This window comes from Cheilinus undulatus, linkage group 24, assembly GCF_018320785.1.
Source record: "Cheilinus undulatus linkage group 24, ASM1832078v1, whole genome shotgun sequence".
NCBI lineage: Eukaryota > Metazoa > Chordata > Actinopteri > Labriformes > Labridae > Cheilinus > Cheilinus undulatus.
The window spans coordinates 20,104,908-20,129,924 of NC_054888.1; the positions used below are offsets into that span (position 1 = coordinate 20,104,908).

General features: G+C 37.0%; 1 protein-coding gene across 1 annotated transcript; it reads right to left on the reverse strand.

Moving 5' to 3' along the window:
* Positions 1–1,193: 1,193 nt before the first annotated feature.
* Positions 1,194–22,512, reverse strand: aox6 (aldehyde oxidase 6). The gene is made up of 35 exons (XM_041782281.1): positions 22,420–22,512; positions 21,069–21,126; positions 20,863–20,959; positions 17,343–17,451; positions 16,618–16,744; positions 16,381–16,442; positions 15,779–15,856; positions 14,423–14,503; positions 13,817–13,961; positions 13,446–13,538; positions 11,954–12,105; positions 11,750–11,843; positions 11,533–11,642; positions 11,082–11,266; positions 10,748–10,910; positions 10,562–10,639; positions 10,146–10,315; positions 9,944–10,070; positions 8,421–8,543; positions 8,223–8,319; positions 7,982–8,106; positions 7,704–7,837; positions 7,505–7,592; positions 7,289–7,375; positions 7,013–7,204; positions 6,548–6,775; positions 6,297–6,392; positions 5,990–6,118; positions 5,826–5,900; positions 5,692–5,747; positions 5,493–5,607; positions 5,346–5,411; positions 3,664–3,852; positions 3,406–3,573; positions 1,194–2,718 (listed from the first exon to the last, which is right to left on the reverse strand). The coding sequence occupies exons 1-35, from the start codon at positions 22,471–22,473 to the stop codon at positions 2,668–2,670; spliced, it is 4,002 nt and encodes a 1,333-aa protein (XP_041638215.1). The 5' UTR covers positions 22,474–22,512; the 3' UTR covers positions 1,194–2,667.
* Positions 22,513–25,017: the final 2,505 nt, after the last annotated feature.

The following is a 25,017-nucleotide window of genomic DNA, read 5'->3' on the forward strand; positions in this document are numbered from 1 at the left end:
ATCGCAGTTTGATCTAGAAAATCCTTTTATTGAAACACCAGTTTTTGAGACATTTCCTTATTAATGTCACTTTTTTCTATTAACTCTTATCAATCTTATGCTGAATGTTTTTATATACAACACACCAGGAAGGAGCATATGAATTTTCTCATTAATTTATTTATAAGATTGTTAGTGTGCTCTTATGTTTGTATGCATTTATTATATGCTAGATTGTGTACACATGGTGAAAATAATAACATATATTGGGGAAAATGGAGATGTTTATCAATCACAATTAATGTGATTAATCTATATAGTTCTAAATATAATGAATATTCAATTGGTAGCTCGTTTTGCAGCATAGCTGTTCTTCAAGGCACACATCTACGACCCAATAAAAACAACATGATCCATTTTTGGGTCTCTATCCACCTTTTAAGAACCACTGCTTAAAAAAGAAACATTAAATAGGGTAATTTTACAAAGCATTAGTAATAGTTATAATGATTAATATTAATTTACCTTATTAAATCCTTATATTTTATCCAGTGCTGCCAAATTGAAGTTTCCTTTGAGTCGATTTTAGATTATTATTTATTCTAATCACCTTAACTGCAGCAGCATCTTCACGTCACTTCACACAAGAGCATTTCACACTCTTTTATCACACTTATAGGATACACCTGCATGTATGAAGACACCTGCTGGAGCATGCATACTCACAGACTCCCATTTAACCATATATTCTGATTAAAAATCCTGTATTTTACTGCGATTCCCTGAATATTAATCCTTTATTCAATCTGTGAATTGAGTTCACTCTCCTGTTTTCGTATTGCTTTACCTGTGATACTGTTCTGTTTGAAGAACATCTTTATATTATTTTAGGAAACAGCCCTCTCTGCTTACTTGCATTTCCTACCCTCCTTGTGTCATTCTCCTCCCTAGCTTCACTCTCTGTCGATCTTCAGGCCTCCTCAGTGACAGATGAGACTTCGAGCGTCATGGACATGCAATCATCCTCTGTCCACATAAAGACAGAGCTGTTAGTTTACAATCATTTACTGTCTATTTAATTTGGCTGTGGTGTGATAGCTCTTTTCTGTTGATGTGTGTGTGTAAGTGGTGTTAACCACCAGTGAACAAAAAAACAACAGTTTATTGTATACATTTAATAATAATAACATAATAATGTCTCAATCATTTATTCTGTATTTGAAGAATGAAAAATGTTGAACATTTTGTAAAATCAAGGGGCTTTTAAGAGATTCACATCACATCATACATTCAATTTCAAACAAAAAATGTGAGTAAACTAAAGCAAACAGGTATTTTTATTTTTTTGTCATAATAGTACATTTAAAGGATAACTAAACCCCAGAGCCAAGGTGTAGAGTCCTCTTGACGCTACACCTTGACCAAGAGAATTACTTTTGCTTCTCTCTAAAATAGAGCTGCCACTATGGCAGCTGAGATGGACAAAATAGCTTTTCTCTCAGAAAAAAATAAGCGTGTGCAGTCGTGTTTTAATTTATAGTTTTAATATACATGCCTGGCCAGCAGCGTCCAGAATTTTATTTTATTTATTTATTTATTTATTTATTTATTTGAAAGGGAAAGTGCACATTAATGAACAAACGTACGAAGTACATACTGTAAATGCGCCAGAGTTAGCAAAAATGCAAATTTTCGAATAGAGCAGTGTCCTAAAGTGCTGGTGTGTTTTAGCCTTTAGACCTCTGACTGAAGTGCATCTATCCTTTTGAAAAAAATGCCTTTAGAGTATGTACCACCTTTAGGCTGCGTGTCCATAGCCAGCTTTTTTTTTTGCACTGGCAGCTCTCAGGACTTCATTTCCAGAGCGCTTCTCGCCAGAGCTTATTGCTACATTACAAAAAGTAAACCCCGCTTTCCTCGGCTGCTACTGTAATGTTGTTTGAAAATAGCTCTATGTGTGTCATATTTCCATATTTCAAGCAAATATCACACAGAGGACACGTGTAAAGGAATCCTGTCCTGACACAGGCAGCAGCTGCAGACCTGAAAACTACCCTCCAAAAAAAGAGGAAAAAGCCAAGCTGGATCGTTTTCTCTTCTGTCAGAAGTCCCGCCCCTTCTTGATTTTGTTTGGCAAGTGAGGGAGAAGTGAAAAGCAGAGACATGCTCAGTGCGGCTCCAAAAGTTGAACAATTTCCATCTGAGAGCACTTTGAGCACAGCGGAAATATAAGCTGACGCTGAGGGGGCTTTTTCCACCAAGAGCACGCTGGACTACACTGGTTTCAAATTTTAAAAATAGGCGCTAAAAAAAGCAGGCTATGGACAAAGGCTCCAAGAATGCATTTAAATGGAACATTTACTAAAACATCGTGTTAAACATAGACATCAACTAGGTGACGGTGCTAAAGTGGTTCAGCTGCAGTACCCTGGTTTAACCTGTAGAGGGAAATCACATTTTTCATACAAGTGTAAGATTTTAAAAGATTCAAGTTGGACCTAAATTATTTAACAACATCAGTTTATACCAATATACATGACTTCTTTCTTAGCAGTCTGAGGGTTACATTATACTTTAAAATGAGTCGTTAGTAAAAATATATTGCTTATTTGTGCCTGTTGTATGTTATATTTAGCATTCAGTCAGTCAAGCTTTCTTTGGATGATGTAGGTAATAAAAACAGTGATTTTAGATGTCTAAGGCCCATGGTTTGAAAGATCCTGGTTCGCTGGCTGGAATCTAAAACAATAAAACACAGCAGTAAGAAAAAATGTCACAAGAAATGTGAAAAATTGGCTGCAACATCATGAACAGACTGAAGCAATTACGATTTCAATCAAGAATTCTCTTTTTCTTTTTTAACTTGAATGTCTGATAACTTGTCAACCTTCTCAGTTAGCTTAATTGGCTCATTATATTGTTTAAGTTCACAATATTTTCAGGAAATTAAGATTTGGAGTATTGCTGTTTTTAAGACAATACCAGAATCGAACAAAATAAATTAAAAAATATTTTTTCTATTTTTGAAAATACTACTCTTAACAAGTTCAGCTTAAGTCACAAAAACGGCTAAAAACAAGAAATCTGCCTTCTGTTTTTCAGAACAAATGAACTATATCATGACAGAATAATTTTAGTTAACTTTATTTTAAGACTTTAGAATTTATAGCTTCTCCTATGTTTTCTTTAAGTGTATTTGGACACCTTGTATTAAAAAAATAGCATCTTAGATCTGCAAGGGGAATGATTTCTTTGTTGATAAAAAACTCAAAGGTCCCCTCCTTCCAAAAAGGAAGACTTCAGAGATATTCTCCAATTTTTGAAATGTAAATTTTCCACTGAGTCCAAACTACAAGGTAAAAAGAAACACTTACAGCATTTTTTTCTTTTTTTTTTTTTTTGACTGTTTATTTCAGCACATCTTACCTTCTGAGTAAAGGGGGATGCACACGCCATGCAGGCTCTCTCCGGCGTTGCAGGGCTGTTCAGAGTAAACGGGCCGACCAAACCAGACTCTGAGCGTGCTGCGGCCACGGCGTCTTTGATGGCAAAGAAGACCGAACTGCCGAGGAAGAGGGTGGGCTCCCCAATCCCCTGCAGAAGCAGAAAACAAACAGGAGTCTTTAAAATAGAAATACAGTAAAGAACAGATCAGACACATCAAACTGAGGGCGTGTTTCTGACCTTGGAGGAGTAGATGGCGTGTGGATTGTGTGAGTCCGACAGCAGAGAAATGTTGAAGCGAAGTGGCACATCGCATACAGCTGGGATCTTATACTGAGATGGACCTCGAGTGTACAGGAGCCCGGAGGGGGAGAACTTCAGCTCCTCCATTGTGTAGAGGCCCAAACCCTGCATGAACGCTCCCTCAATCTGAAAGAAGGATAGAGCACAGAAAAATGGGAAAGGAGGTACAGAAAGTCATGTTAAAAAGGGAAAAAGTAATAACTGCCCTCTATAAAACTAGACATACAGTAGTTTGCAAATGTTTGGACAACAAAAACATAGGCAAAGCAAGTATAAAAGATATATAAAAATCACATTCTTTTTGGTAACTTCATGGTTTGATAAATGTCTTCAGCTGGACCTTCCAACAGGGTCTAGACCAGGGGTGTCCAAATTAGACTTCACTGTATTGTACTTCTTAGTTTCAGCGCAACTTCACCAGTAACGAATTACAGGGAAAAAAAACTTAATATTGATGATTAATGATTTTGCAATCAAAAAAGTCAAAAACTACAATCATGATTTTTAACAGTTAAAGTAAAACCATGAGTTTAAAAGGTCAAAAATGAGACAAAAAATAAATAAAAATTTAAATGGAAAAGGTCAATATTTGGAATTAAAAATTATATTTAGGAGTTGAAAAGGTCAACATCTGAGAAAAAAATTCTAAATCAAGAGTTAAGAAGGTAAAAATATGAGATCATATTAAAAATGAAGAGTTTTAAAGGTCAAAAAATAAGATAAAATTCTAAATCATGAGGTTTTTAATGTCAAAATGTGAGATAAAATGAAAAATACTGAGTTATAAAGGTCCAAAAATGAGATAAAAAATTTAAGATTTTAAACCAAAAAGGTTAATATTTGGGATTAAAAGTTAGGAGTTTAAAATGTCAAAATGTAAGATAAAATTCAAATTCATGAGTTTAAAACATCAAAATATGACTTAAAAATTAAGATGGTGAATGTTAATGGTCAAATTATGAGATAAAAGTCAAAGTTATGATTTTAAAAGGTCAAAATATGAAAAAAAAATCAAAACTTTAAGTCAGAATTGTGAGATGCAAATTAGAAAATATGATATGAAAACACAAATTTCTTTCCCACATTATTGACTTTTATCAAATTGTTTTAACTCTTTACTCTTTCTACTTTTTGTGACTTAAAAAGGATATTTTCAATCATCAAGGTTAAGGTTACATCGTTATACTGGAGGAAATGTGAAGATCTCATACTAGTGGGCCAGTTATAATATAACTATGATATGACCTGGTGGGCCAGGTATTACTGTGCCACGGCCAGATTTGGCCCCCAGGCTTTGAGTTTGTAAATGACAACCAAAGCAATGATGTTATCTTGATTTATAATTCTGCAATTATGTATATAACACTTTAGCATTTAAGGGCAAAGCCAAATGATCATGTCTGCCCATTAATAAGTTTTTATAACTAAAAAAGACATAAAAAGATCACTTTGACCTTTTCAGATAACCTATTATGCGCTAAGAAAAAATAAATTTTGCACATTTGCACCTTTGCACTTTATTTTACACTTAAAAACTAATAAAATGATTCAGACCTGAGTAGAAACCTCCCTAAAATTTTGCATCTGCTTTTCTGCACCTTGAAAAAGACTTTTCTCACCTGTCCGATGTCTACTGAAGGGTTCACACTTCTCCCTATGTCCATCACCATGTCTGTCCTCACCGTCTACAAGAAAAAAAGGAATAAATCCAGATTTTTCTGGTAATTTTGCTGAAAAAAGAAGCTGGAAGATGACGTTTTTCTGACCCTGTAGTCTCCCGTCAGACAGTCGAGCTCCACCTCGCTGCAGCAAGCTCCGAATGTGTAGTAGGCGTACGGCTGACCCTCCATCTTCTCCCAGTTTATATACAGATCATGACCTCTGAGGACACACAGGTAAACACGGCTCAATAAATAAATAAGCAAATAAAAGATTAAAAACCAGGCTATCTGTTTTCATTCATACCTGTAGTATCCAGTAGCTGATAAACTGATTTTGTCCACAAAATATGCTTCACTCACCTACAGAAAAAAGACAGATTTTTGCTTTTAAGAGTAAGATTCATCAGATTTTATGATTCATTTCTTGGTAAACCATACCCATCTCTCCCATGGTCCTTTGGGGTTCCTCTCCCTGACTGGCTTGAGTCGCTGGTACAAAATCTGGCAGGCATTCTGAATAAAAGAAAACAAAATTAAACTTATTTCAAATTAACTGAAAGTGTTTTAATTAGGTGTTTAAGAGGCTGAGAACTGGACTTTACCTGGACCGCCATGCCGTTGGCGTCCGTGCCGAAGGAGGCCGCAGAAGGGCAGGTGTTGGGGACCGTGTTGGTGCTGGTTTCACTGATGTAAATCTTGGAGGTTGGGATGTGAAGCTCTCGACTCGCCACCTGGCAGGAAACAGGGACAGTTAAAAACTATTCATATTTGAAGTCTACAAAAGCACCTCAAATATACATAATTTCAGTTCATGACAGAGGCAGAGGCAGAAGAGAGGGTAACAAAGCTTAATTTTATGAAAAAAAGTTTGGATTTTATGACGCTCTTTGGAGGTTTCTCAAACTCCACCTGTTGCATTTTGGTGTGGAGTCCCTGACCCATCTCTGTCCCACCGTGAGTGACGAGAACAGAGCCGTCTTTGTAGATGTGAACCAAAGCTCCAGCCTTTAACACACAAGCACATTCAGAAAATTATTTCACAGGATATACTGATAGTTTTGAACAGCCTGACTGACTTATTGGACTATTTTCCCTGCTACATTTTTGCTTTAATCAAGATAAATGCATGCCTAAAATCTTTTGAAACTAATCCCACAGACCTGATTTAAGAAGCTCTCAGCAAATGCGATTCCATATTTAATGGGGATGATGGAAATCCCTCTCTTCTTCCAGCGGTTCTGCTGGTTGAACTGGTCGGTGGCTCTGCGGCGGGCGTCGAATTCCGACTTTTTCTTACACTCTTCCCAGCAGCGCAGCAAATTCTCAGGATTGAACGCAAACTTGTAGTGTGTGATCGACGGCCCCCTGTACATGTTGATCTCTCGAATCTGAGGGAGAATTCAACAACAAAAATAGAAGTGCCCAGTATTTGCCTATCTATTGCTTTTAAATTACCAAAACTGCATTAATACATTGGAAGCCTTGTGCATTTCCTTTGGAGCTTTTGGACAAAAATACAACTGAAGACCTGTAAGCATGCTTGGCCAATAAAGCTGATTCTGGTTCTCAATTTTGACAACCTTTTCCCCGATAACCAACATCTGGCACAAAAACTGGACTCAAACCTGATCTGCTGGGCGTCCGAGAACCATGGCTACATCATTGAACATGTTCTCCACGACCAGGAGAGTCTGCGGCACACCGAAGCCTCTGAAGGCAGTGTTGGACTTCAGGTTGGTCCTGCAGGCGGTGGCACAGGCCCGCAGGTTAGGGATCTTGTAGGCTGCATCCACGTGGAGAACAATTTTATCAACCACCTGAAGAAAGAAGTTTAAAAATGCATCACTGTCTCTCTTAAACATGTGAAAAGTTTGCCACGAAAATGACAGGTTTCTACTAACCAGCAGAGACTCATCGACGGTGTTCCCAGCGTTGGTGTAGTACTGAAGATCTGCAGCCATAATTCTACCATCTTTCATGAAACCAACCTGAAACAAACAGCAATAAATGTGAGGATATTTTTAACTTTTCTTCCCTTAAATCACCTGTAACTTGTCAGATTTACTGTGGAGACATTTGATTTAAGGGTTACAAAAATCAAAAGTGTGTTTTTGTACTTTGTATTTTCCCAGGATGGGATGGCGACCTCCGGTGATCAACATGTCGTCGCCTCGCTCCAGGACACAGCGCACTGGACGATTGGTCCTAGAATAAACATCAAACCATTGCAGCTGACTTCTGTCTTAAGAGTGATATCTCTTCCTGTGTCTTAAAAGTTATTTTGGATGTGTTTTTTTGTGTGTTTCTGTGACTCACTTCCAAGCAGCCACAGCCGTGATACTGGCCAGTATGGCCGTTTTAGTGATCTTCCCTCCAAAAGCTCCACCCAGCCTTTTGATGTGGCAGGTGACTCTGTTGGATGGGATGCCCAACGTCTCTGCAACTGCCTCCTGAGGACAGAGAAAGATTTAAACATCATCATAGAAATGTTAGTTCCACTTTTAATCAAATATCTCAGCTGCTGTCACAGTCAGCAGTAAACTCCACAGTTAGGACTGCAAAGGTGGCAAAAACTGCAGATTTATTATGCAGACCTGTGTCGACGTGGGCCACTGAGTGGAGACGTAAACGTTGAACTCCATCTCCTCTCCAACAGGAACGACCAGCATGCTCTGAGTCTCCATGTAGAAATGTTCCTGACCGCCCATTTTAATCTCACCTGAGTGGACGATCACAAATAAACAGAGAGAAAAATTGATTTCTTAACATTTAAAGATTTTGACATTTGCAGATGCAGAACATGGTCGACCTTTTTAAAAAGACACTGTCTTTTACCTTCACAAATCTGATCAACAGTTTTAAAAGCTTCAGTCACGTTTCCTTGCTCAAGCATCCTCGACGGCAGGTAGAAAGACGACTTCTCCATGGCGTCCTGTCACAGATAAAAACTTTTATAGTAGCGTGTAGTGAGATGATTTTGAGGGAAAACTGTTGTGTTGGATTTTTTTGTTGATAGTGAGAATCTGATCTGACCTCTATGGTGAACACGGGGTCAGGTAGGTCTTCATAGCTGATCTTCACAGCGTAAGCTGCTCGTTTGGCGTGTTCCCTCGTGTCTGCGATAACGGCACAAACCATCTGACCGATGCATGACACCTGCAAACAAACATCACAAGAGGAAATTACACTACAGATGGTCTAAGAGCTTGTTTTAATTTTTCTGTGAAAGTCTGGTGTAAACAGTTTCCTATATTTTGCCTAACTTAAACTTAAATCTGATGATGGATTTACATACAGTTTATTACTGATCAATTTACATCAACCAAATCAAACTATAAACAAAGGGATTTCAGAGGATTTCTAGAAATATATACAGTTTCTATGGCTTAAACCAAACGTTAAAAGAAAGAGCATTTCACTGCACACACTGGAGTGCATATATTGAACAATAAATATTAAATATATTGGGTTTTTTCCATGCAACGCAATTTCCAAAATCTCAACTTCTTATTTCTCATATTTATTTTTGTATAAATGTTATATTTTTGTTGTTCAAAGACAATTGTTTTGTATATCTGTGCAGAAAAACGGTGGTTTGAGTCCTGTTTCACTATTTCAGTTAAAAGTCTGACATTTTCTCCTTTATATCTTGATAATTTTCGTCTTTTTCTGAAGCGCTAGTTGTCTAAGAAAGACTAAAAAACTCACAAATTAATATAAAAAAATATGTCAAATTCACAGGCATTTTGGGAGAAGTTTAATCAGATTTTTGCCTTTAAAATTATGGCTATTTATTTCGGTATTTTCACCCCTCACAAACAAAAATTTTAACAATAAAGACAAAAAACAATAAAGATATTACAAATTTAAAGATAAAAAAAGAATAATTTGTACTTCTTTAAGGAACTACAAAAATGAAAGTCTCTAAATACTGTGAAACAACTGACCTAGAAAGTTTATTTACACTGTTCAACCTACAATGCATATTGATCAATTTGTATATTTCAAATAAATACAAAGTTACACTTTTAATGCATGCAATTTTCACAAATTTGCAACTACATCCGTCCTTTTATGATATTCTAAAATTTATGTTGTATTTTTTATATTTTATGGATATTATTTTAAGGCCTTTTATACCTTTATGCAAAAAACAGTAGTCTAAATCCTTGTTTAAGTTTTAATCTAAAGATATTCAATACCTTCAACTAGAATATTATAGAACAGGCTGGTAATTCATGCCCATTTTTATTTTTGTCATCTCTGTTATCTTCAGTGTTCCTATTCAGTTTCAATTTTGCTTTTTTTGGCATGAACACCTGTCCTGTCCTGTATCACTTAACAAATAAAATTATACACTTCACACATTATTTTATTATTTTAAATCTGACACCTTTAAGGTTGACAAAAAAAGTAGAAATTTAGTTTCAGCTTGTTATGCTGAAAATTAACGTTCTGTATCACTTGTTTTTTTAGTATCTTCAACCTTCATAAACTTGTTAATTTCATCCAAAAAACATGAATCACAAAGGATTTAAACACGATTTCATTCTCACCTCACTCTGAGCAAGCAGATCCTCGTCATATCCAAACATCTCTCTGACTTTTGGTCCAGGAATATCTTTGGCGGTGATGACGTCGACCACACCGGGGAGCCGCAGAGCCCCGCTCACATCGATCCCGCTGTTAAACCAGATCATTTAACACCAAAATCAAAAAGGCTGAGATGATTTTGCTTCTGCTTTACTCTCTGCTTACGTGATTTTAGCTTTTGCTCGAGTACTGGTGGCAAAAGACAGGAAGAGCTCTCCTTCTGTTGGTGGGATGTCGTCGCAGTAAACGGCCTCGCCTGTCGCCTGGCTGATGGCAGAGCGGTGCATCATGGGACGCCCCACAGGGTCCTGCTTGCTTTGGTCCTTTGACACATGCTACAGAAGAGGAAGAAGATGCTGGATTGATTTTACTGTATAAGGGTCAAGCATCTCATTTCTAGACACTCTGCATGTAAATTTTGCCTCCCATTGGGACATTTTTTACAGAGTACAAGCATGCAGGCCTTATTTTGCTTTGTATGTCTTGAAATAGGAGGATTGCCTGATAAAAATAAACATTTTTAACAAAATATTAAACAAATACACTTGCTTCAGTGTGAGTTTTTGCAGCAGATTTCTGACCTGGAATTCCTGCAGGCTGGGTTGGATGTCTCGGGGTAAAGGCTCAATCTTCTCTGGAAGTTCCCCTTCAATTACTTTCTGTAGACAGAAAGTGTTCTTAATTCTTGATTTTAATCATTTGCATGATCTTAGTCCCGCAATTACAAAGAGTTAAGCCTCCTTTTTCATCAAAGACTTTGTTCTCACCATCTCTCTGAGCTTCTGCAGGACCTCCAGGTTGAATTTGAAGAGGAAGCTGAGGGATAAAGAGCGACGAAACTCCACTTTTCCTCCGGGAGCTGACGGAGGTAGGGGCAGTTCATCCAGGAGGATGTCATAGGCCCGGCTGAGGGTCTCATCATCCCACGGCCTGAAGAAAAAATCTGCTCTTTTTAGGGTCTCTAGGTTTTAGACAAGAAACTGTGCAAAATCGAAAAGAAATTTGAACAAAAAGAAATAAATGTAGGAAAAATACGGAGATAGAAAAGAGTACTTAAAGGAAAGAAAACATTATAATAATGTGAGGAATATTAACTCTGACCTTGTAGTGATGGCTGCACAGGTTTTAGCAGCACTCAGGGTGGTTGCTCCCATCCCTCCATAGTAAATACTGACGTCCTCAACGACTCTCGACCCCTCAGAGAAACTCACTCTCATCCCTGACGTCACCGTGGCAAAGGACGTCTCTTTTCTTGGAGCCTGGCGGAAAACTCGGACAAACTCCCCCTAAAGGACCGACCATCATGTAATCCAAATTCTCAAAAATTCAAAAATAATCACTTATTTATTTTATAGGCTTTCAACACAGTGTATCTGACATTCTCTCAAACTTCATCAAAAACAGTGACAACTAATGGGTATTTACAGGATGTCTGATCATGACTTGGCCTTTTCAGTGAATGCTTGTTAGCATGGTTAAACTAAAAGGTTCATGCATGAAAAAGTCAAACAATCCTGTAAAATTAAACACTTCTAGACAGTGGTTGTTTTACCTTCCTGGTGAAAGGGATGAAAACAGAGATGACGATCTCCTCCGGTTTCAGGATGGTTTTGCAAAAGCTCACAAAGAAATCTTGGTTCAAGGGAACTTCTCGTCTTCCTTCTGATGGATCAGAAACACATTTTTAGGAGCATCCTCCAGACTTTTATTTTCTCCAGACGAGAGTCAAAGCAGCGGGGATTCTTCCAAGAATAGTAGCCAAAACATACCATCTGAAATGACGCTCACTTTGCATTTTCCTGCAGCCAGAACAGGATTCAAGTCAGAGTTCGGGTATGCACTGATGATCTGACCCCCAAGAGACTGAATGTGCAAACGAGAGAAAAAAATAAAAAACAAATTAAAGGAGAAACAGGAGTAAAGAAGGCAGGAATAAGATATAAACTGGAAAAGCTTGAGGTGAATTGACTCACAGCGACATTTCGTATCTGCACGCTCCCCAGGTTCCCCAGCTGCTGGATCAGAGCTCGGAACAGCTCAGTTTTCTCCTCCGGAAACTTCAGAACGAGCTTCTCCAACAGGGACCGGACCTCGGCAAGAGTGCAGCCAGCTCCGATCCAAACACCTGCAAAGATATGCAGACAAACAACTTAGCAGATTAGCTGCTGAAGAGTGAGGGTGCTTGATGATAACTTATGCATGTCTGGATGCAGCATCATATAGTGTTATGGAGAGATGGAGGATTCTCTCCTCTGTAACATTTGCTCCAAAACTCTTTAATCAAACACAACAATGAGCATTTTGACTGATGAGATGTGTGCTCATCTGAAGCGAAACTTCTGAAAATCCAACCATGATAAATAAAACGATAGCTGAACAATAGCATGAAAGCTGCATTGACTCACCTCAGGCTCGAAAAAAAGACAATTAATAGCAAGAATAAAACACTTCCTGTGTGCAAAAGCCTTTGAAGTGACTGGTTGATTCTGATGGCTAGAGTTGTGTGTCTTTTTTTTGTATTTAATGAAAAATTTGCATTTAAAAAGAACACAAAGGTTTCAGACATGCTGTGATTAACCCTTACAAGATCCTAGGGACATTTTGTGCCATTCAGCTTTTTATTTTCAAGCTAATTTGGCTGCGTTGAATAAATGTAGATCAAATTTTCCACAGATATTCATTTGTAAAAATGTTTAGATTTGTCCTCTCAGTTCCGTAAATTGGCCAAAATGGCTAAGCTACACAAAACTGACACATTTGCTCCTAAGGACCAAAAAATGTCCCACTTAAAATGCCATTTTTGGTCCCACATTTATCTGCTCATAAACTAATGCATTCCTTTATGTTTAGATTGCATTTTGGGCTACTAGCGTTCAATTTTTTATTTGTTTATTTGTCCACCAGATGGCGCTACTTTTTGCCATACAAAGTATGCAGCAAAATTTCACCCTTTTTACTGTTTTCTGCAAGGGTGCTTTGCAACTGAAATGATAAATATGTGTGTCTCTAATGATGCGCTGTAATAGTGTGTCTGTATTTTATGTGAGCTTTCGCGATTTTTGTTCCATTAAAAAACAGTGGAGTTGTGCAAACATAGTGCCTTTAAAGGGTTAAAATCCTCAAAAAATATAAATAATATTTGATCTATATATTTCAGGCTAAAGTAGTTTAAAAGATTCACTCCTTTAAAGTGTAAATATGTAATATTTTTACTGCAGTTTTGGGGAAGTGGACATTTTTTGTCCCTAGGGGTAAATGCGTTAGGATATTAAAGGACCTCTTTACAACTAAAATGTCAGACTATAATGTCACAAAGTACGCTGTGATGTGTGTTTTATATTTAACCTCCAAGTTTCTAGCCCTCCCCATCCCTCCTGGTGACCCCTTAGGGGTCATGACCCCCACCTTGGAGAACCCTGCCAAAAAAAAACAAACAAATGTAAATAACAAAGGTCGTTGACTCACCCTTTGGTGTTTCAGTGACCTCAAACAGCTCCATCACGCGGACTGGAGAGATTATCAGAGGATGGGAGACGCCTTTGAATTTTATATCAGGACCTTTAACACAAAGCAGAGAGGAAAGAGGTGAGTGACGCAGCTCAAAATCTACAAATCAGACCAAAATATGCAACAGTTAATACACAGAAATGCTTTCAATACAGCATGAGTTCAAAAATTGTCTTAACACATAAAAATGTCTTTGTTTTGATTTATTTTTGTATTTTTAAGAAAAAACAAGCTTAGGAAGAGTGGTTTCCTGTGCTTTTATGCCTCCATCATAGACTGGAGCAGGGGGACAGAGGGGGTGGGGAATCACACACTGGATTCCAGCTCACCAACGTTGGTGTTTCCCATCACCAGCGGAGCTTTAGGGTTCTCCGCCTTCAGCTGAACGAGCTCCTCCAGAGAGACAGGGGACACCCAGCTGATCCTCTCCCCATGAAAGGTGAGCGTCTGTGGGGTTTCTTTTTCTGCCATCAGCTGTGGAGACAGGGCTTTTATTCAGAGCTGGGCACATGATACTCACATATGGCACAGGAGTTGATAATAATCATGATAATAAGGTGAGAGCACACTGACAGCCCAGGGAAGGTTAACTAACTTTTAACACATTTTAACATTGATGTGAACATTGGACAGCTTAGATGATATCAGAGTTAAAGTCTTTCTCAGCTGAATAACAGTTTATTAAGTCATAATTCTGATTAATCTCTGCTGTTTACATGCAGAAATGTTTACCAAAAAAGCTTCATCAGCTTTGTTTCTGTCATGTGTTTAAAGGATAATTCCCTTTGAGCTGTGACTAAAGGTAAATGTCAGCAGCTTAAAGGAGCTTTTATAAAGAATCAGCTGATATTTGGGAAACTTAATGCAAGTTTAAATTGATTTCTGTAAATGTACAGAGTGGTTAAACATGTGATAAACAACGTCTGATGACTTACGATGAGTTCAGGAGGGAAGATCAGCTCTTGTGTTGGGTCCAGGGGGAGAAACTCTTCTTTGGAAAACAGCTGTGGTGGATCCTGAGGAAGTAAAACAAACACCATGAGTTTAAAATACAGTGAGACAATATGGTAAGGAGAGCTGAGTGGGTTATAAGATATTCCATTAACCTTTGAGATCTATGGGACATTTTGTGCCATTCAGATTTTTATTTTCAAGCTATTTTGGCTGTGTTGAATGAATATAGATCAAATTTGCCAGAGGATATTCATTTTTAAAACTGTCATCTCAGTTCCTTAAATCAGCCTAATACGACTAAGGCACACAAAAACCGACACATTTTTCCTTAAGGACAAAAATGTCCCATTGAAAACCATTGAAAATGTCATTTTTGGTCCTGCACTTATCTCAACATAAACTAATGCATTCCTTTACGGTTACATTTCATTTTGGACTGCTAGCTTTCAATTTTTTATTTTTATATTTGTCCACCAGATGACGCTACTTTTTCCTATTCAAAGCATGCCGCACTTTCACACATTTTACTGATTTCTGCAAGGGTTCCCTGCAACTGAAATGATAAATATGTGCTGCTATTGGTGTTGGATTAGGGGTTTGTATCGTATTTGAGTTTTTCTGATTAAAAAACAATGGAGTTGTCTATATATACTGGGTTAAAATCCCCCAAAATAAGAGTTATGTTGGCAAAAGTGGGCCAAGATGTTGCAGAAATGGGCACAACGTGGCAAAGAGGCAAAAAATATGGGCTCTAAGAGGTTAAAAAAGTGGTAAAAATGTGCAAAAATGGGTCAAATGCAGCAAAAACTGGCAAGAATTGACAAAAAGTGGTTAAAGCAGGCAAAAGAATGTTGCAGAAATGGGCAAAACGTGGCAAAAAAGGGCAACAAATATGAGCTAAAAGTGGTTAAAAAAGAGGCAGAAATGGGTCAAATAGGACAAAAACTGTCAAAAAGTGGCTAAAGGAGGCAAAAGTTACAAAACAATGTTGCAGTAATGTCTAAAAACATGTAAAAAATAAAAGAGAGTGAATGAAAGTGGTGAAAAGGGGGAAAATGGGATAAAAATGGCATAAGGCAGCTACAATGGTCTAAAAGCTGCAAAAAGATGTTAGAGAAAAAGGCAAAAAGTGGCAAAATAAAAAGGGCATAAAAACTGGAAATGTGGGCAAAAAGTGGATAAAAAGTGGTAGATATGGATGAAAAGGGGCACAAAAGGGATAAAAGTAGAAAAAAGTGGCATTAAGCAAGCAAAAGTTGCAAAAAGATGTTGCAGAAATGGGCAAATTGTGGCTAAAAAGAAAAAACAACTCAAAAGGGAAATTTGCTTAAACTTACATTCTCTGGTTCGTCGGTGGGACTTCCTCCATTCTGGCAGCAGTTTCCACTTCCATTCACTTTGCAGCAGGTTGCCTCCTGTTTGAATATGAATGTCACACTGAATGCAGCAGTTAGGAGTGAGCTCAGACAGTCAAATACTGAAAGATTCACCCAAAATCAGACCTACAATTTCATAGCCAAACACCTGCTTATGAAACTAAGATTCCTTTCCAGGTATATAGAGACAGTAAAAAGCTAATTTTGCAGAAATGTGTCTGGTTTCTCCAAATAAATATGACTCAGAGCCTATTTTTGCATAAATATCAACGTATAAACACTTAAATGCAATACTGAAAATAACTTGTGTACGTGTTGGTTTTTTTAGTGTGTGCATGAAAAACATTTGGTGGGCTACCCCATTTTTATATTTCCAAAACTTGAGCAGCAGTCTTTAGATTTTAAATAACAGGATTAACAAATAAAGAGTCTTCTGCACATTGAAACTTGTTCCTGTTGTCTGTTCTCTCTGAAACTTGGATGAAGGTTTAAAATAGACCTGCAGACGCATCAAGTTTCTTTAATTGTTTATCTTATCTATACTGTAGAGCCGATCTTTGTACCTGGCAGAAAGTCCTGTAGCCGTCCACGATCGGTCGATATCCCGTACAGCGACACAGATTCCCTGGAAAGCAAACACAGACGATGAGGACAAATCTGAGTGCAGATTAAATCTGTGTCAGGACAGTTTGCACAAAATAAAAACATGTTTTTTCATGTGTGAATAAAGAGGAAATAAAGGCATATAAAGGCTGAAAAAGGCCAATAAGTGCAGATGGAGATATTTAAGATGAACAGACCAGCCAGAGCCTCTGTGATGTCGTCCATGCTGGGCTGAGGTTTGTTCCTCAGCAGAGCGTACATCGCCATCACCATCCCAGGTGTGCAAAAGCCGCACTGAGAGCCATGAGCCTTCGCAATCCGCTCCTACAAGATGCAACATTTCCTACTTAAATAGATGTGTTTTTGTATCAAACCTGATTTTTTTGTTAATCTAGTTACCTTAAAAAAAAAACTCCTGCAGCTTTTGAACTTATTGCACTGTCCTTATCACATTTATTGCACTTGTTTGCAATCAAAGCATGGCTCAGTATATGATGAATAAAAATACCTGATATCTATACTTCATGTGAAGAAAATCCTTTATTCTTTTTATTTAAAAATGTCAATTTATGTGCATAACTCTTGCATGCAATGACAAATAGCAAGGATTGGGAACTATTGGAGGCTTTTGAGCTGGGATTTTGAGAGATAAGATGGCACATTTTTTGGATTTTTTATTTCTTCCTTATTAGAAAAATGATCAAAAAAATCACATTTGGTATTTAATGGTTATTTTAACCATAAAATGAAGCAGCTAAGTTAGCCAGGCTATCATTTTCTTTCAGCTTTATTATCAGCTTTATTATTTAAACTAATCCCAGAGATGCAAAAGGCAAAATAAAATTATCTGTGACTATGCATAGATAAATATCCATGTACAATAATTAAGAAGGATGCATTAACTAAAAGTCAGGTTTGTGACCTGCACAGGATGGATGCGTGTCTTGGTGCTGCCAATTCCCTCCACCGTGGTGACGGCGGCCCCGTGCAGCTGGCAGAGCGGCAGCAGGCAGGCGTTGGCGGCAAAATGGCTGACAGTGAGGTTAAGGAAACTTTCATTTTTGCACAAGCAGCACTGAAACAACCAGAACTAAATCTACAACTGCAGCTGGGAATATGATTGAAAACTATTAGTGCAACAAAAGCAACTACAGCCCTCCATACTAGTTCTTTAAGTGTCTAATAGACCGTCTCTTACATGCAGGATTTACATATGTATGATTTTTCAGCATTGCAGTTATTTTTCTCGTCTTTTGGAGCTTTTAGTGTCTCAGATGTTTAACCCTCCAAACCCCATGGATCATCAATGATCCCGAGCAATAGCACATGCATTGTTCACAGTATCTCAGGAACCATAAGATGAATCTCTATGGAGTCAATTCTGATCAGAAGCTGACCTTTTCACCAATCTATGGGGAACTCCTGGTGTTTATATATCTTCTAGAACATTTTTAAAACAGGTGCAAAGTGTGTTGTTTATTCAGAGCTTTGGGACTACAACTCCACATGGCTAAATCTATGATAATATGACTATTTATCATGTTTGCTGGTGGTAGCTTCCAATCAGAGCCAGCCCAAGATCAACAGGACCCATGATGGTTATCTAGGTAGAAATAAACCGTCCTTTATGGACTAAATAATGAAAACATTACTTCAAGATAAAAGGCAGTAATAGTTTCTATTGTGTATTTATTAGCAAGTTATTCTTTCTTCTCTTGTTAGACAAGGCCTGAAGGAACTAGCAGATGTGAAAATGCTTGGTCATTGTTGATCTGGGTATGATTTATATAAAGATATATGACATCCAATTTCCGTTTTTACTAGGTCTTTCAGCTCATATAACTTCTGAGGCATGCATCCGACGCCCTTGTAGCACACTTACTCTGAAAGTCCAGGCTGTCCTGGAGAAATAGATGTCTATAACTTGATTGTGCCTAAAACAGCTGAGATTCTGCCGGCATTTATGCATTAAAAATTCAGGAGGACCAAAAACAGCAAAAACTTACTTGGGTTTACAAGAGTTAAAGACTCTTTGTGTCTGTTTTAGTATCTTTTTGCACTCATTTCTAGTTTGTTTGCTCCTCTTTAAGGACATTTTAATCATTTAGTCTGTTTGCATTTCCTTTCAGATATTGTTTTATCACTTTATTTTTTAAAAATGTCTCTTTAAGGCAGCGATACTCAACGAGTGGCTCTTTTATGTCTTAATTTCAATTATAATTCCCACAGAAAACCTTCAAAAAGGGAAACTTTGACCTCAGAAATTATCCATTGCAAGTCACATTAATCAGACACATACTTATACATTAGGCTTTGATTGTCAAAATTAATTGTCAACCTTTATTTTTTTTTGTCTGTATATTTTCATTGCCCTTATTTGCTATTTTTGCACATTTAAGCTGCCTTTGCCATGAAATGCTATTTCTTCCCCCTATTTTTTACATCTACTTTGCTGCTTTTTGCCCATTTTAGTCACTTTTCAGACATTTTTTACCACTCTTGTTGCCACCTGGAACTCATTTTTTGTCACTTCTCACCCATTTTTGACACTTTTTCTCCCAATTTTTGTTATTTTTCACCAGTTTTTGCCTCTTTTATCCAGCTTTTTGCAATTTGATTTTTTCCCTCTGTTGGCCACATTCTGTCAACTTTTTGCACATTGAAGCCGCCTTTTGCCATTAAATGCCATATTCTTCCCTATTCTGTCAGTCTTTGCTGCTATTTGTCAATTTGCCCACCTTTTTGCCACTCTTTGCCCATTTTAGTCCCCTTTCATCCATTTTTATGCCACTCTTTTGCCACCTTTCACCCATTTAAGCTGCCTCTTGCCATAAAATGCCACTTTTTCCCCCATTTTTGCCACTCTTTGCTGCTTTTTGCCCATTTTAGTCACTTTCCAGACATTTTTTACTACTTTTTTTACCAACTGCAACTAATTTTTTTGTCACTACTCAACCATTTTTGCCACCTTTTCTCCCCATTTTAGTCACTTTTCACCAGTTTTTGCCTCTTTCATCCTGCTTGTTGCATTTTTTTTCCCAATTTTTGCCACTCTTTGCTGCTTTTTGCTCATTTGAGTCACTTTTCATCCTTTTTATGCCACTCTTTTGCCACTTTTGGACCATTCTTGCCACCTGTAACTCATTTTTTGTCACTACTCACCTATTTTGCCATTTTATGTCTATTTTGCCCCTTTCTACCCATTTTTATTGCCGTGTTAGCCCATTTTTCCACCACTTTTCACCACTTAGATTGTGGCTCATGCAAAGCTATTTTTTCAGCAACGTGGCTCTTTGGTTGAGCAGGGTTAAGGAACACTGCTTTAAGGTGTTGTTGCAAACTCTCTTTCTCATTCCAAGCCATTTTGTTGCTTTTTTTTGTCTCCGTAGTTGTGTTTTAAAGTATTTTTGCATATTTCTATGTCCACTTTTTGTTGATCTTTGTAGTGTTGTTGTGGTTTTTTCCTCTCTTTGCAGTCTCCTTGTTCCACTTTGCTGATGTTTGCACATCTCTTGTGACTTTTCATGTCTCTTGCCCTGTTTATCCAAGGTTGGCGATGTGTACTGGCATGCATAAAAGCACTCCGTCAACTGACATGATCTGCAGTATTCAGCTAGTAAACAAAAGCATGATTTTATTACTTATATCCGACTCTGATTGATGAGAATTGTGTCCCTTTGTAGAGATCCGGAATATCTGGTTCAGCTCTGTAGTAAGAGCCGGTCTTTCACATCTTTAAACAACAAAAATGTAAAAGAAAACCTAACAGAGGCCAGCTCTATAGCCTGCTTCTCAGTGAACGACACATCTTGTAACTTGTCGTCTTGCATTGAGTTAATGGTTCTGCTCTCCTGTATAGTTTCTTTGTCACGTGACCCTTTCCAGAGGTCTTTTTGGGTCTCTGTTTGAAGTCGTTGTGAATCTCTTTTGCAGTTGTTGTGCAACTGTAGAACACAGTACACAGTCTTTGTCCAGCAGCTGTTTTTCATTTGGCAGTTTTTGTCTCCTCCTCTTCTTCTACAGCCCAGTGACAAAAAGAGACAGATGTTGAGCTGGTTTGATGCCAGGAGGGAAAATTACCACAAACACCCACAGAAATGCTGTTAACTTCTTGTATTAAGATGTTTAAAGCGTTTTAAAAGATAAACAGTTCATGTTCAGAGTCTCTAAGTCACCCAAAAATCAAGTTCAGTCGTGAAAACAGAGGCAGCTTTTGGAATAAGAACTTTATAATGATACATTTGCTAAACAGATGTAATTTTAAAGATCTCCTAATTATTACTAAAGCAGATCAGCGGTGCTTTTGAGACTCTTTGTGATGTCTAATCCTGCTTTTCTTGCTGCCACAAAAGCAGATGTGACCAAATCTGGCTGCAGCTTTATTCAAAATGTGCATCAGACGTTGATTTTTTAGGTCTTTTGGTAAAACAAATAAAGGATACATGATGGTTTTGGTGGCAGGTTGGTAGCGAGATACCATGACCGTGCATGCCCCGCATCCTCCACCACCACAGGCCCACTTTGTCCCAGTTAACCTCACTGAAGCACAAGTTAAGGAGTTCAAACTTGAAGGTTTTGCTTACAAATATTGAATTCAATAATGTAAAATGACATGTGAAGGTGGAGTTGAATTTGATCTAAAGGATATTCCTTTCTCTGAGGAAGGACAGCAGCATGGTCTCAGGGTCTGCATGGTTCTCTGTTACCTGAAGAAAAAAGGTAAAGGTTAAAGAGTTACATCTACTCAAGTGCTAAATTACAAGGGTTAAAAAAAATCCCTAAATATAAAGATAAGCAGAGAAGGACTGTTAATAGTGGTAACTTTCTCTATGAAGAGACCAACTGTGAAGTAAATATTGTTTTTGCTTTCAAAAGATTGATAGATCGGCTCCTAATTTTTAAAAAAATTAATCATCCCAATTTCCCCTGAGAAGACGAAGCAAATAGTTTGCTCAACTGAGAGGCTAAACCAGCTATGTATTTGGATTATTGCTAATAATCAAACATAAATCAATCAAAATACTTTATCTACTTATTCTGAGAATGTAAAACCAGTTAATTGTTGCTATTTTTCATTATTTACACTCATTTTAGGCCAGAAAAGACATAAAATTTGACAAGCCCAATAACACAAATATCTTATATTGATTTAAATATGAATAGATTGATTAATAAATAGAATTAATTGAATCATACACCTACAGCTTAAAAGAAAAACTTAGTTTAAGCTTGAATAAAATCAATGCAACAGTTATTTCACGGTATATGTTGATAAAGTTTACATATTTGCTTTGAACCAGAGCCAAGAAAGCTCTCTGACAAAAACCTACTGATGTTTCAAATACTTTTAAAACCTTACTTAAATTTTGAAAAATGTCTTTACTTGTTCTGTTATTTTTATTGTAAAACGGGAATTTAATTTGCATACTTATCCTGTTTTTCTACTTTTTTAATGCAAACATTAAAAGGTAAACCAAATTAAACGCTAACATTAGCATCTTGCTAAAAACTAAATGATGTTTTTTTTTTTTTTTTTTAAAGGGCATTTATTTTAGATAAGCAGAGCATATTCATAATTTACCTGCAAAAAATATATATTTCCAATCTGCTAACACTTCTTCAGAATGAAAAAGGACGCTATTCCCTGCATTTAAGCCATTACCATAAAAGAATTCGTAAAATTAAACGACCGTTTATTATTTTACCCATCAGCCCCTTACTGTCGCAGAATCTGACAGGTAGCAAAATTCTGCATAACACCACTCTCTGACATAACGACTTTATAAAGTTTTTGGTTGATTAAAAGAGGATATTTTAAACCCTCAACCACTTAAATTGTTAAATGACACACAAAAAAGCATCGTTTGACACCAATAACGGAGATGAAAGCCGCTTGAAAACACTCATTTTTAACGGAAGTAAACGGTTAAAAAACTAACAGCCCACAGCTTAAGCTAGCAAAAGCAACATTTGAACGTGTAGCGACGTGCTAAAAATACCTTTTTCCCGTTGATAAAGAAGCACAAAACATCTCCTTTCTTGCTTGTCGACATGTTTCAAATGTCAGTGAAGATTTTCTGACTTGAAAAGATAAAGTTTTAATTTCTATACGGCACTTCCGTCGAAGACTTTCAAAATAAAGTCTCATACAGCATTTTAAAAATCAAATTCTTAGTCATTTTGGGCTAAACCCCAGGGTTGAGAAGAAATTTTACGAAAATATTATTATTATTATTATTATTATAAATTAGTTTATTTGTCAGTGTTTATTATTGGCTAAAATGAGAAAATATAAAGTTGAGGTTAAACTTTTTGAGCACAGTAGAGTTTAATAATAATAATAATAATAATAACACACACAAAAAAACTTAACTTCATGCTGTCAAAGCAAACTTTATTTATTTGAGTTCTTGATACAACATCTGAAACACTGCTGAACAGTAAAGAAATACAAGAAGATATGATGGTTTTTTTTAACGTTTTAAGTCTAGCAATAACATATTTAATATTAAAAAATATTCAAAAGAAAATGTTTTTTCTGTTTCATAGGGAAAGTCCTCATCAAAATATACTGACGTCATGACTCAATTTTATGCTTATTGGTTAAATAAATAGTCTTTCTTTAAAGCGTTCAAAGTGAGACACTGTGCTTTTATTTTTTGACACCACATCCGGTTGTGCACTGCTGCCTGTGTTTAACTGGACGGACAGATACCGCCCACCTTTAACCTGATTTGACCTGTTTAACCTAAAACAAACATAACCTACATGTTTTCACAAAGTTAAACTCCAAGTTTAAAATCAAAACTGTGACTTTATATAAAGTTATTCTGCTTTCAGGCAGAGTTAGTGACAAAGTGATCTAAATTTTGCAGCTTTTGTGTCTTTTACTTCCTATAAAAGTCTATGTAAACATCAAAGTCAACATTACCGTAGATGTTAACCTTTATGCTACTGATGAGCAACTGCCTGTGCAACTATCAGGTCTTATTCTTCAATAATTAACTTACATTGTGATCAATCTGAGTTAAGGTTTATCAAGTTTAATTCTTTGAAAACTGCCCAGCAATAAACGGATTATGGTCCAGAAATCCTATTATAGTCTAGTGTTGTCCCAAAACACAAAAAGAAGCATACGTATTTATGTTTCCTTTTCTTTCTTTTAGTCAACCTTTAAAGTTTGAATTTAGTAAAGCAGACATTCTTTCACAGGGTGAAAGTGGTGAATGTAAAAGCTAATGCACTTTGACCTCCAGACAGGAAAGCAAACAATGAAAAAAATCCCCAAAGGAAAACAAACATATTCATCTTCTTTAACTGTATACATTCATGAAACATCACAACAGAAACCTCCGTAGAATAACAGCGTAAAATCCCCGCATTAATCATAAATCCTTCCGCATTTGAAGCAGATGGAGGGCGACGTACACACGCTTGGCCACAAGGGGGAGCCAAAGGCAAAGAAACAGCGCCATAATAAATAACCAGAAAGCCCTTAATTTGTTTTTACAGCTGATTCTCTGCTTTTCTATCCATCTCTGCCTGTTTATTTTTTTGTTTAAACTGCACATTCATACATTTTGAAGAGGTTCAGGCCTACTGGGATGAAAACAGCCTTCTTCTGATTTATCTGACGAGATAAATAAGCAGAAATAATACACAGCCTACAAACATTCACGTTTGTTATCCTATTTCTAGTCTTTTATACCGACAAACCAAAAGCAATATGTGTGCATAGTGTTGTAATAATCTTCATATTATTCTATGTATATTTTAATTGCAATCCAATGAGAATTTTGCCGGATATTGCTGTTAAACTTGTAAAAATATGACAGCTTGATTGAATGATTGTAGTTTTACTTGGAAGATTCAGATACTTTTTCCATGCACATGCTTACCCAAACAAATTCCTTGCACATATGCATGTGTTGGAGCTATGAACAATAATTTGAGTTTGAAACTGCATTGTTCGAGTTCTGGAGGAAACAGGAAGTTTGAGATGCTTTGGGCCACTGCTGATTGGTTGGCCACAAAGGATGTCTACTGAAGTGACCATATATGGTTCCTTTTCCCATAAAGGGTTAAGTGATATATGTGGTAAAGCTGCACAGTGTAAGAGAACTCCTGTAGAAACAGCAGCATGATCTGTTTTTATTGGCACAGCTTTTCCTCCAGGTGAAACAGTTTGACTTTTTCCCACGGTATCAGCTTCCTTAAACCCGTCACACCAGGTACGATCCTTTGAAACCTCCAAAGACAAAGTAAACATGTCTAACTTTAGTTATTCCCCCTGTTTTTATGTCTCTTTAGTGATCATTTTCAGAGTTAGAGGACATTTCTTACAAACATAATGCCATTAAGGCCCTCTCATAGACTGTAATATTGACATTGTTTGCTGATTGCAAGCTGATTTATGATTTGTGTGACTCTTACTTCATCTCTGCACCAATCACAGCATAAACAAACTCCTCACACAGATAAGTGAAGCTGGTTTTTCTCTGACGTCGCTCAAATGTAACAAAAACACAACTCAGACCTCTAACGTCAGCTGGCCGTGGGGGAGTTTGTTTTCCTTGTTGTTTCTGACATGCAAATTC

Coding starts and splice junctions, on each gene's coding strand:
- aox6 (XM_041782281.1), bottom strand. CDS start 22,473: ATGTCGACAAGCAAGAAAGGAGATGTTTTGTGCTTCTTTATCAACGGG. Junction 10,640..10,747: donor TGCAGAAGCTCAGAGAGATG/GTGAGAACAAAG, acceptor TTCTGTCTACAG/AAAGTAATTGAAGGGGAACT. Junction 5,748..5,825: donor AAGGACCATGGGAGAGATGG/GTATGGTTTACC, acceptor TTTTTTCTGTAG/GTGAGTGAAGCATATTTTGT.